The following is a 13,047-nucleotide window of genomic DNA, read 5'->3' as shown; positions in this document are numbered from 1 at the left end:
TTAAAAACATCTTAAACTGACAGCAACACATTTACTCTCCTTCCTCTTCTTACCGTCGCAACATCAGTTTGGGGTTCTTAGCCACATACTGCTCCACCAAGTCATTCAGGAGAGTTTTGAGGATGTCGGTGAAATATTCAAGTTTGCCATGAAGAGCCACCGTCAGCAGGGAGGCCACATAGGCTCGGTCTCTGGGAGAGAAAGTCCGCTGGCTCTCCAGCGTGTGAATGAACTAAAAAATAGAGACCAGGCCAGTTATCCCTCTGTTCAAAATGTAGGCAGTCTCCATAAAGCTTCATTTTACCCAGAACACTGATGGTGACACTGACTACCTTTGTGAGGAAGAGTTTGCTGTTGAGTAGGTTGGACAGCTGCACCAGGCCCTGCTCCACTGTCTGCCGTCGACACTCCTGAACATCCAGATCTCGCCTCAGTGGAGACTCTCGGTGCCCTGGGAAGAAAATGCGTTCGGCATACATCCGGTAGTCAAGGAAAGGGATACCTGAGCCCACCAGGTCACTGGACATATCCATCATCTCTGTCATCAGGTCTGTGACAGGGTGAATGAAGAGGAGTGACAGGTCAGAGGGTGTTGCTCTACGTACATCTTAAACCTCTACATTATATCTATCTCATATTCAAAGTTGGTGCTGACAACTCCATTGAGAGGAAAGAGCTGGTAAACATTATCACTCGACAGTGCTGGCAGACTAAAATAAAACTCTACATGTGGGATGTGAGGAACATTTCATCTGGGAGGTGTGATGAGATGGGATCATTTCATAAGGACAGTGTGAAAACAAAGTTGATCTGTTGGTTCCACAAACTAAAACAACCTGTGCTCTTTAGTTGTGTGACTTTAATCCTCTTCTACTCTTTTACCTGTGAACTCTTTCTTGCAGCGGTCTCTCACACTGGTCTCCAAGTTCTCCAGTTGGATCTGGACCTTCTTGTAGTCCCTCAGGGCCTGCTTACTCTTTCTCCTGACAGACACCAATACAGATAGGACCAGAGGGTCAAGAGAGATGGAGGAGAGAGGATCAGTAGAACCACTTTTACCCTGCATTAGTGGAAATCCAATGGAATTGTAAAAAGGCTGATTCAAGTACTTTGGCCCAAAAAACTCAGACCAGAAAGGATTAGGCTTTTTGACAAGGTCAAATTGGGTCAAAATGAGTGAAAATGAAAACACTGCCCAATTTGGTCAAGAGCAAACAGTCTGAATATTTTTTGTAAATGAGAGATTAAAGTTTTTGATTTGTAATAAATCTGCAAAAATTTCTGAAAACATGTGGTTTTATGATTTTGCTTTCAATTCAGACATGTCAAACTGCCATCACACTTATCTAATGAGGTGTATGATTGAAAGGGGCATTAAATTAAAAGTTTACTATCAAGCCCTAGTTAGTTATCAGTATCATCAAAACATTTCTTCATAGTGCTACTAGTAGTCACTAGGAAAACATTCAGCATAATCACAAACTGGTCAGATCATGTGTCAGTTCACTACACAGTGAGCACACAAACACAGACATAGAGTCAACCCACTGACCTGTAGATGAGCACGATGATGAAGACAATGAGGGCGACAATCGATGCCCCAACTCCGACACCAATCTGAGCCTCCAGGGGGAAGGTGGACAGGCTGAGGTTGTCATACAGAACCTTACCAAGAGAAAAGTTGAGGTTGCCCATTTGGACCTGAAACACACACACACACACATAGCACATACAGTCCTTAATTAAACAGTTTAAGTCCCTGACAGGTGCTCACACATTGCCCAGCCTCCCAGGCTGACTTTTCTGTGAAAGCAGGTGAACTCACAGTGAACTCTGGAAGACTGTCAGAACCCTCTCGTTTCTTGCCATTGGGTCCTGGTGCAGGCTGCTGGGGTGGCGGCTCACAGTACAGATGGTTTCTCGTCAGAGTCTTCACTGCACACACACCCTCCCCGACCGACACCACAACCTCGTCCTTAGTGATAGCCAGGTCCAGGTTTTCTCCCTGAGAACCCATTCAAATCTACTTTAACTTCCAGTTCCTGATGTTTGCTTTTGGTGTGTAATGATAAAAATTACATGTTAAAAAATAGGATTTTTTAAATCTTATTTTGGTTACATAGTTTGAAACCAAACAATACTGTTTTTTGGTGGATAACTTCTGCTACATTTGGCCTGTTTGAAAACCTGCAGCACTCTACAGAAACAGTAGTCACATGAACAGTTGGATACTCTTCGATATGGTTTTTATTTAGAAGAAATAAGATTTCCAGAACTGCCTGTCTATCACTGCTTCTCCTCTGACCTCCAGCTGAATGAAGCTGCCGGGGTTGTAGCGGTAGGCATTCAGAGGTTCCTGTTGGTTCAGGCGGTGTAGGATGGGATTGGGCTCGTAGCTGAATGGCTGAGGGTTCAAACTGCTGAAGTCAAAGCGCAGGTTGTCCAGCAGGAACTCCACTGTGATCATTGACCCCCAGATGGAGGAGTCCACCATCGGAGAGCGGCACAGGATCAGGGAGGAGGAGTTCACCTCACAGCGTTCCATGAACTGATGAGGCATGGAGGATGCAAAATAAGGTTTAGAAAAGGGAGTGGTAGTTTGGTTTTCATCAGCTTTTACAAGATGATGTTATTCTGTTCAACAGACACATACAGACCTGTTTGATAGGAATCATCCTGACCAGTCTTCCCTTTGTCCTCCCTCTGTTCCCCCCCTGGTCTTTACTTCGCCTTTTCCTCGTCTTGCTAATTTTGCTCTGGCTGATAGATTCGAAGGGAGAGACTGTCACCACCATCCGGGGCTCCTGCACCACGTCCAAATTGTGGCCCAACACATAGATCAATCGCCCACCACTAAACAGAGAAACCATTTTTAAAATTCACAGCACATGTTTTTGCCACCAAACAACTTTCTAAGTGAGTGAACAGAGCTGAAAGTTGAGGATTGAGGGTCAGACTATGAGACTTACTCCATGAAGCTCTTGGCTGGCTTGGCATGGGTGATGTTGGGGTTGTGGGTGTAGCAGTAGGGCGAAGTGTGGAGGTGACGCTGGCTGCTGCCATAATGCAGGGTGATCCGGTGATCTCCTGTCTTATTACTGCTGCCTGTCACACACTGAACACTGGATCTCTGCACTTCTGATACACTGAGGAGGAGGGGGCACAGGAAAGATAGGTTAATACATAATTTGATATGTTTTCTTTTTTTCTCCCCCCTTGGTACAGGGAGGTCAGAGGTTAGACAAAAAGACTAAGAGCGGTGGTGATGGAAGCAACGTTAAGCATTGATTCTGGCTTTGAACAAACAACAGATTGATCATCATACAACCAATAAAAAATGTCTATCTCTGTGTGTGTGTCTCACATGTTACAGGGCACTCCTCCCACAGTGATGGTTAGGTCAGAGGGGCGGCCCGTCAGGAGGTTTCTGCCAGTGATTGTCAGGGACGTTCCTCCGGCCTTGGGCCCCCGTTCAGGTGACACACCCATCACAAATGGATCCTGGCAGGATATAGGGGATGGAAGACGAAGGCAGTTAGAATTGCATTAACATTATATTTATATTTTGCCCATTGTTGTTGCATCTTGTTACATTGAACCATCTCCTTTTCATTTCCCTGAAGCTCATTCAATGACATTATTAATATAGTTAGTGGCTGTCTGCTGCGCTGTGTGTGTCTGAGCATTGGCTTTTCACCAGAGCCTGACCAACCTGACAGTGTCTGAAAATGGGACGAGTTTATTGGCCATTTTAAGCTAACTGTAGATAAACCATTATTGGCATTTATAACGGAATGAATATCCATACATAGGTGCTTCTTACTTGTTATGAGTGTTGCTATTGCATGGTTTGTCCACCAGAGAGTGCTGCTGGTACACTGCTGATACCCTCAGCAGCATATGCTAATTTCTAGTTGTATGTTGCTCGTGTTCAACCGGAACATACTGTTTCCCAGTGGCAGGTGCCGCTTGACTGTAGTCGGCCACTATCAGACTGTCACCACTAAGACACTAAAATAATTTCTTATTCTGTAACTGATCTTGATTCTGATCGAAAATAGCCTTTTCTGGACTAGCCACTGTAGCCTGTCTCCAGCTAGTCAGTCTCTAGACAACGCTATAAGCCACTGCTTTGTATGAAAACTGCTCTGAGATAACTTAACTTAAAGATAACTTACAGTATAAATAAAAATGACTTGTTTGCTCTGGGTTTGGTGGTGGTAACAGTAAAACTATATCAGGTGCAATCATATACAGTTCCCTCCAAAAGTATTGGAACAGCAAGGCCAAATCCTTTGTTTTTGTTGTTCACTGAAGACATTTGGGTTTAAGATCAAAAGATGAATATGAGACAAGAGTTCAGAATTTCAGCCTATATTTGCTGGTATTTACATCTAGATGTGTTAAACAACTTAGGACATAGCACCTTTTGTATCAGACTGCCATTTTTAGGTAAGCAGAAGTAAAGGAACAGAGTCTTAAAGTAAATAACATTTAATATTTGGTTGCATAACCCTTGCTTGCAATAACTGCATCAAACCTGCGACCCACTGACATCACCAAAATGTTGCATTCGTCATATGTGATGCTTTTCCAGCCTTCTACAGCAGCCTCTTTAAGTTCTTGTTTATTTTGGGGGGGGTTCTCCCTCCAGTCTCCTCTTCAGGAGGTGAAATGCATGCTCTATTGGGTTAAGGTCCGATTATTGACTTGGCTAGTCTAAAACCTTCCTGATGAAGTCCTTTGTTGTGTTGGCATTGTGTTTTGGGTCATTGTCTTGCTGCATTATGAACTTCCTCCCGATTAGTTTGGATGCATTTCTCTGTAAATTGGCAGACAAAATGTTTTTGTAGACTTCTGAATTTATTCTGCTGCTACCATCATGAGTTACATCATCAATACATATTAGTGAGCCTGTTCCACAAGCAGCCATGCAAGCCAAAGCCATGACACCACCTCCATAGTGCTACTCAGATGAGCTTGTATGCTTTGGATCATAAGCAGATCCTTTCTTTCTCCAAACCTTGGCCTTTTCATCACTTTGGTAGAGATTAATCTTGGTCTCATCAGTCCATAAGACTTTGTGCCAGAACTTTTGAGGCTCATTTCTATATTTCTTTGCAAACTCTAATCTGGCCTTCCAATTCTTACTGCTCATGAGTGGTTTGCATCTTGTGGTATGGCCTCTATATTTCTGCTCTCAAAGTCTTCTTTGAACGGTGGAATGTGATATCGTCACCCCTGCACTGTGGAGGTTGTTGGTGAGGTTGTTGGTGATGTTTATGTAATGGCTTGCTTTTCCCCCATAGACAGCTCTCTCGTTTTCATGTTGGTTTGTCCTTCTTAACAAGAAATGCAGTCGCCACAGGTCAAACCCAAGGCTAAAAACCAAGAGTAGACATTCAGAGCTACTTAATGTTTAAACAAGCAATCTAAAAGGCAACACCTGGGCAACAAGAAACACCTGTCAGTCAAATGTTCCAATATTTTTGCTCACTTGAAAAATGGGTGGATTCAAACAAAAGGTGCTATGTCCTCAGTTGTTTAAGACATGTGACAGTGACAGTAGTGACAGGAACTAGGAAACGAGATCACATCTCTCCTGTGTTAGCTTCTCTGCATTGGCTCCCTGTAAAATCCAGGATAGAATTTGAACTCCTTCTCCTCACCTACAAAGCCATTAATGGTCAGGCACCATCATACCTTAAAGAGCTTATAGTTCCCAATAGGACACTTTGCTCTCTAAACACAGGTCTACTTGTGGTTCCCAGAGTTTGTAAGAGTGGAATGGGGACCAGAGCCTTCAGCTATCAGGCTCCTCTCGTGTGGAATCAGCTCGCAGTGTGGGTTCGGGAGGCAGACACCCTCTCTACTTTTAAGATCAGGCTTAAAACTGTCCTGTTTGGTAAAGCTTATAGTTAGGGCTGGCTCAGTTATCTGTCATTATTATTGATAACACCGTTACCTATACAGCTATTCCTGGTCTCTCTTTCTCTCTCTCTTTTCTCCTCTATCCTCCCCCCACCCCCCCTTTCTCCTCCTAAATTCAACTGGCCGAGGCAGACGGCCGCCCACCCTGAGCCCGGTTCTGTTGGAGGTTTCTTCCTGTTAAAAGGGAGTTTTTCCTCCCCCGTCACCAAGCGCTTGCTCTTTGTGGGAACTGTTGGGCTTTCTCTATAACAAAGTAAGGTCTCGACCTTACCCTGTTAAGTGCCTCGAGATAATGTACAGTGCATCCGGAAAGTATTCACAGCGCTTCACTTTTTCCACATTTTGTTATGTTACAGCCACATTCCAAAGTGGATTAAGTTCATTTTTTACTTCAAAATTCTACACACAATATCCCACAATGACAAAGTGAAAAAAAGTTTGCTTGAAATTTTTGCAAATATATTAAAAATAAAAAACAAAAAAAATCACATGTACCTAAGTATTCACAGCCTTTGCCATGACACTCAAAATTGAGCTGAGGTGCATCCTGTGTCCACTGATCATCCTTCAGATGTTTCTACAACTTGATTGGAGTCCACCTGTGGTAAATTCAGTTGATTGGACATGATTTAGGAAGTCACACACCTGTCCACACAGACCAAGCCATGAAGTCCAAGGAATTGTCTGTAGACCTCCGAGACAGGATTGTATCGAGGCACAGATCTGGGGAAGGGTACAGAAAAATTTCTGCAGCATTGAAGGTCCCAATGAGCACAGTGGCCTCCGTCATCCATAAATGGAAGAAGTTTGGAACCACCAGGACTCTTCCTAGAGCTGGCCGCCAGGCCAATCTGAGCGATTGGAGCAAAAGGGCCTTAGTCAGGGAGGTGACCAAGAACCCGATGGTCACTCTGACAGTGTTCCAGCTTTGCTCTGTGGAGAGAGGAGAACCTTTCAGAAGGACAACCATTTCTGCAGCACTCCACCAATCAGGCCTGTATGGTAGAGTGGCCAGACGGAAGCCACTCCTCAGTAAAAGGCACATGACAGCCCATCTGGAGTTTGCCAAAAGGCACCTGAAGGACTCTCAGACCATGAGAAAGAAAATTCTCTGGTCTGATGAAACAAAGATTAAACTCTTTGGCCTGAATGCCAAGTATCATGTCTGGAGGAAACCAGACACCACTCATCACCTGGCCAATACCATCCCTACAGTGAAGCATGGTGGGTGCAGCATCATGCTGTGGGGATGTTTTACGGCAGCAGAAACTGGGAGACTAGTCAGGGTCGAGGGAAAGATGAATGCAGCAATGTACAGAGACATCCTCAATGATAACCTGCTCAAGAGCGCTCTGGACCTTGGACTGGGGTAAAGGTTCATCTTCCAACAGGACAACGGCTTTGGGACAACTCTGTGAATGTCCTTGAGTGGCCCAGCCAGAGCCCAGACTTGAACCCGATTGAAGATCTCTGCAGAGATCTGAAAATGGCTGTGCACTGACACTCCCCATCCAACCTGATGGAGCTTGAGAAGTTCTGCAAAGAAGAATGGGAGAAACTGCCCAAAAATAGGTGTGCCAAGCTAGCATCATACTCAAAAAGACTTGAGGCTGTAATTGCTGCCAAAGGTGCTTCAACAAAGCATTGAGCAAAGGCTGTGAATACTTATGTACATGTTATATTTTTGTTTTTTATTTTTAATAAATTTGCAGAAATTTCAAGCAAACTTTTTTCACTTTGTCAATATGGGGTATTGTGTGTAGAATTTTGAGGTAAAAAATGAGTTTAATCCACTTTGGAATAAGGCTGTAACATAACAAAATGTGGAAAAAGTGAAGCGCTGTGAATACTTTCCGGATGCACTGTATATTATGATTTGGCGCTATACAAATAAAATTGAATTGAAATTGTCTCACATTCATTTTTTGATTTCAGTGAACAATAAAAACAAAGTAATTGGCCTTGCTGTTGCAATACTTTTTGAGGGGACTGTACATACATACAGTATATAGTCACATCCGAAGATAAGTCATAGTGAGAAAATATCGGGGCCCCTCATGAAATATAAGTGCAAGGATAAAATGGAGGAAGAAATTTTTCCAGCAGTTTTGTGATAATATAAATCAGACTATGAACAATGCTGACAAGTCCGTGTTTAGTGGCTGTTAAATGCTGTGAATGTGAACAAGCTACCAAATGTGTAGTATAGTGCCCCCTCCTGAGAAATATAGTACCCTGCCTATGTAGATTCACACTATTGTTGGCGTTTACAGTATATCTATATCAGGTGTAATCACTATATACATAGTCCTTTCAGACTATCTGAAGATAGATCATAATGAGAAAATAACTCGAAGTCTATGGCTGTCATGTCTGTGCAGGTAGAGAACAGCTTAGGCTACGATGATAACAACCCGTTACCCATTCAAAGTAATGGGGGATAATACACAAGATACCATTTGTATGCCTGGAGTTTTATATGATGTAATGTGTGCTCACTTCCAAACCCAGACCTATCAAGTCAAGTTTTATTTAGAGCGTCAAATCACAACAGATGTTATCTCAGGGCAATTGTCATACAAAGCAGTTGCTTATGGTGCTGTCTGGAGACTGACTAGCTGGAGACATGCTATGGTGGCTAGGCTAAAAAAGGCTATTTTAGCTCCGAATTGGGATCAGTTACAAAATAGGAAATTGTTTTAGTGTCATTTTAGCGTCAAAGTATCACACATAGTCCAACACCAGAGCAGATGAAACAAATTTATCTGTAACAGTGGCCGACCATTTAGCAATTAGTTGTCATAGCTGCCCGCCTCATGTCACGGGTGTCACATGACCAGTGGAATGTAACCTGATTGGCTGGATGTTGGTTCGATTAGAGACAGAATCGATTGCTTATCCTTGGTATCCCAGAAGTTGAATCTGAATTTTTTTTTTGGGATCTAATTTGAAAAAAAAAATCTTGATCAATTGAATTGGCTATAAGAAAAGTTGACTTCATAAGTCAAAAAAATTCAGATACATAATTTTAATGCAAAAAAACCCAAAACAAAACAAATAAAAAATCTGTGCTAGAAATTCACAGGCTTTACAATTTCAAAATCTAGTGTGACAGATTTTCTTCCATACACCAGGACCTAGACCTTTAATCACCAAAACCTAATGAGCTTGGTCTTGAGTCCAGGTGAACATTTTTACCAAATTTTAAGAAATTCCCTCAAGGTGTTACTGAAATCTTGCGCTCACAAGGTCAAAACTGTGCTTTGTGAGGTCACCGTGACCTTGACCTGTGGCCACCAAAACCTAATCAATTCATCCTTAAGTCCAAGTGAACATTTGTGCCAAATATGAAGAAGTTCCATCAAGGTGTTACTGAAATATTGTGTCCGAAAAAAATATGCGTCCGGCCCTGGCTGTTGCCGGTGTGGAGGGATAAAAAGAAATCAGGAGATTCATGGAAAATTAAAATAACTCTAAGATGCAGCCTAGCTCCATGTTGATGAATGTATATTTCATCATTTGATGAAATCACAAGACACAAGTTTAATTTTCCTTATGTGTTATGACTATGTCTCAGACATTTTGATGGGTTTTGCCATATGCTATAGCTATTTGCTGCTGCAGCAACCCAATTTTCACTGACAGGTCAACAAAAGTTAATCTAATACATTTTAATGAAATAAAATTTAATCTAATGTACCTGGTAGCTGAATGTCTGGCTGGACAGGCCAAACCCTCCTCCACTCACTTTCACAGAGACATGGCCCACCTTCTCTCCTCCACTGGCTTTGGTCCTGCACACAATCCTGGAAAACAGACATCACATTTAGGATGGTTGTTTTTAAAACTGCACATGCACCCTGACAATGTTGAATTTAAGATGATCACTTACCTTTTCACTTTACTATTCATCAATTTTACAGAAAGAGCTCAATGGCTTAGAGTAAGTATTGAGAAATCAGCTCAGTCCTCATCAATCAAATTCCTTTAAAAAAAACATAGCAACAGGTGGTCTATACCTGGAGGAGACCTCATAGAGGCTGGGGATGACGGTGCAGGCCACCCCTGCTACTGATACAGAGTCAAGGATGTCTTCAGCCTTCTGGCCAAGGTTGGAGCCTGATATGGTCACCATGGTGCCTCCTTCCAACAGGCTGGAGAGCGGCTCAATCTGAGCCAAGTCAAAAAATACTTCAGTTGAAAAGAAATTTTCAGGATGTTTGGGTATCTTTTCTATTCATTTGTGAGTGCTAATCTATTTCAATTTCATATTTGAAAAACTGATGGTAAAGAAAAAGCTCTGATCTGAAATATGAAGATAAATCATCACTACAAGCAATTGAGAGGTCAAAAGTGTGTACTCACAGAATGGATGACAGGGGCAGGACACGTGTGCTGTATGGGTTCATTGCAGGAGTCTGAATACAAGCAACTGGCCTGAGCAGTGCCACACCACACACAACCATACTTCTGGTCAGCTGTATGGCAGCGGCTGCAGTCAGATCGGCCCACAGAGCAGTTGTACAGAGTCACTGATGCCACGACAGACAGAGAAGAGCATCAATCGATATAGCTGCTATCGAGTGCTGTTGTCAAATTGTTGTTGGGTTGGCTTTGGAGAAAAGACCTGTAAGCCCCTTAAAAAGAATAATAAAATCCAATATAATACATAAAAACTTGACCTCACCATACAGATCAGTAGAGCTGTCCACATGGAAGGTGTCCCTCTTCTTCACATACACCATGGCGTTGTATTCCTCCACTAGAGCTGAATATGTGTACTGGACAAACAGCAATGGTTTCATTCAAAGAAATGCACTCAACTGTTACTTGCTACACAGTCATAATATGATGACTGCACATTATCAGACCTGGTGTAGTTGACAGGTGATGTCAAAGTTGAATGGATTCATGTCATCAGTTTCCACATAGGCATCCACCACCACAGTTTGCCCTTCAATGACCAGCACACACTCATAGTCCAGCTCTGTGTCCTGAACATACAAAAGACTTGGTATTTGATAAAGAGATCACTGGCCAGGCAAACAGAATTATTCCTGACATGTGCTTTGGTTGAGAGTGTGTGTGTGTATGTTTTTGTGTTTGTGTGTGTATACCTGATAGAGGTGCAGGTTGCGGGCCAATAAAGTGATCTTCCTCTCCACTTGGACAGGGAGCAGTGATGAACCCTGGACCTTCTCCACACAGGGACAAGCTGAAGAACCCCAGCTGACATAGGAGCCCTCGTCCCCCTGTTCAACACACACACTGTCTTATGTTAGCTGTGAGGACACACATTGACATAATGCATTCCTGAGCCCCTTACCCTAAACCTAAAACCAAGTCTTAACCAAAAAGCCCTTTGAAGTTGTGACGACTGGCCAAATGTTGCCACAATGGTTTCAAACCAAAATTCGTTCTCATAAACCATAGAAAGATGGCACACACGCACACGCACACACACATACAGTCTATAAGGTATAAAGACACAAGTCCTCTCTGGTTAAGTTTGCATGTGCACACACATACACAACAAATTTCCCTAATGATCCAGTGAGTGTGTTTTTTAATCAAATTACACAGGTTATTCTGTAAATAAATACATAAAAAATACAATCCCAGAATGCATTGTTGTAGGGGGGCATCAATTTTGGAAATTTAGTTTAAATGGACCATTACACTACAAATATGGGCCTTAATCATTCAGTATGAAGCCATTACGTATTTATGAATTTACACTCTAATAATTTATTCTAATCACATTGAAGATCAAATTAAATTACAGTTCAACCTTATGTAACCATGATACAAGCTATTTGCTGAACTGACTGTTATTGTAATTATCTAACAGTGGAACCTGATAAATAGTAGGTCTGTCCCTTTAATAACACCTTTCAAAAACTTTGCTTTTGGGAGGTTATTCAATTGCTGTCTTTGACACTATGTTTCTTTTATTACAGACCAATCTACACAAAAAACAACCACTGCAGCTCACACTGAAGCAGCAAAACAACAAAAACAACACAGGTGACAGACAGCAGAGGAGGTGCAGGGAAACAAGGGCTGACTGGGATGCTGGTCTGAGCTTTGTTCGCATAGCAGGAATATAGAGTCCAGTCAGGAGCTAGGAGTGTTGGGAGGCTGCTGAAGCTTTGAAAGGAAAAAAATAGTAGAGGAAGAGGAAGAAGGAGGTGAAAGGAGGCGGATGAACTCACCGGGAGGAAAGCATCAGCTGGACCATACTGGTAGTTCAGCTGTGAGTCTGTATCCAACATGTGGGCATAGGATGAGGGAGCGTGGTCAACCTCACCATCTCCTGACAACACAGTGGCAGCTGAAAATGTGGCTGTGTCATTTTCTGATTGGACATCCACTTCCTCCTTTGGCCAGAGGAGCACCTCTAGGCTTCCTGCCTCAGTGTCTTGTGTGGGCACAGGGATGGTTGTCTGGGTCAGGTCTTGGTAGAGCTCAGAGTCGGCTGGTTCGCCCACAGGGAAAGGGGTAAGCAGCGGGAAGCCAGATGAGGCTGGGGTGGGAGGCTCAGCTAGGTTCAGCACTTCCTCAGCTTCCTGGTTATCACTGGGGAGCGATTCCATCACCACCTCCAGGGGGGAGGAGTCCGGGATCATCAGAGGCCTTATAGGGTCCAGATCTCCACTTAGACCATCAGCCATGGTGACAGGCACCGGCTCTGCAGTCAGCATGACAACACTGGGTATAACTGCAGTACCTTTGGTGTCACTTTGGGTGACAGCAACAAGCTCTCCTGCTTCAGTCCCTTCTTTTTTCCTGGTGGGGTCCATTGAAGGTGGAGGCATGGTCGTGATTGCTGTGGTGGGTGGCAGGGTAGTGGCAGGCTGAGGGGGCAGGGTGGTGGGTGAGGTGGTCAGCTCAGGGCTGGTGGTGGTTGTGGGTGGAGTAATGGGCATGGGAGGGGTGGTTGCTACAATGACAGGGGCTGCAGTTGTTGTGACGACAGTTGCTGTTTTTGTTGTGGAAGGAGTTGTGGTGGCTGTCATTGTGGTGGTTATTGGAGCAGCTGTTGTGGCACTGGGTGTTGTGATTATTTTAATCGGTTTGGATGGGGAAGGAGCTGAGGTGGGGAGTTCAAACTGG

The 13,047-nt window shown here is 43.4% G+C and overlaps 1 protein-coding gene across 10 annotated transcripts in view; it reads right to left on the bottom strand.

The window, feature by feature from the left end:
* The window catches only part of plxnb1b (plexin b1b), a 116,860-nt gene that overhangs the window by 13,007 nt on the left and 90,806 nt on the right, over positions 1-13,047 (bottom strand). For all 10 annotated transcript variants that reach the window (XR_011693136.1, XR_011693137.1, XR_011693138.1 and 7 more), the window contains 16 exons: positions 12,147-13,043; positions 11,049-11,183; positions 10,803-10,925; positions 10,619-10,712; positions 10,297-10,463; positions 9,951-10,102; positions 9,632-9,737; positions 3,365-3,501; positions 2,970-3,146; positions 2,658-2,853; positions 2,306-2,548; positions 1,826-2,005; positions 1,553-1,701; positions 883-983; positions 333-550; positions 54-232 (listed from right to left, as the gene is read on the bottom strand). Coding sequence is in view for 7 of the 10 variants with exons in the window: in XM_071493490.1 (XP_071349591.1) it covers positions 54-232; positions 333-550; positions 883-983; positions 1,553-1,701; positions 1,826-2,005; positions 2,306-2,548; positions 2,658-2,853; positions 2,970-3,146; positions 3,365-3,501; positions 9,632-9,737; positions 9,951-10,102; positions 10,297-10,463; positions 10,619-10,712; positions 10,803-10,925; positions 11,049-11,183; positions 12,147-13,043 (3,254 nt within the window). In the remaining 3 variants the exon portion in view is untranslated. The remainder of the gene's footprint in view (positions 1-53; positions 233-332; positions 551-882; positions 984-1,552; positions 1,702-1,825; positions 2,006-2,305; positions 2,549-2,657; positions 2,854-2,969; positions 3,147-3,364; positions 3,502-9,631; positions 9,738-9,950; positions 10,103-10,296; positions 10,464-10,618; positions 10,713-10,802; positions 10,926-11,048; positions 11,184-12,146; positions 13,044-13,047) is intronic.

This window comes from Trachinotus anak, unplaced genomic scaffold (assembly GCF_046630095.1).
Source record: "Trachinotus anak isolate AG129_WGS33_773 ecotype Australia unplaced genomic scaffold, CSIRO_AGI_Tana_v1 ptg000013l, whole genome shotgun sequence".
NCBI classification, from domain to species: Eukaryota; Metazoa; Chordata; class Actinopteri; order Carangiformes; family Carangidae; genus Trachinotus; species Trachinotus anak.
Note: the sequence above shows the minus strand (reverse complement) of the source record. Positions and strands in the feature narration are given on the sequence as shown.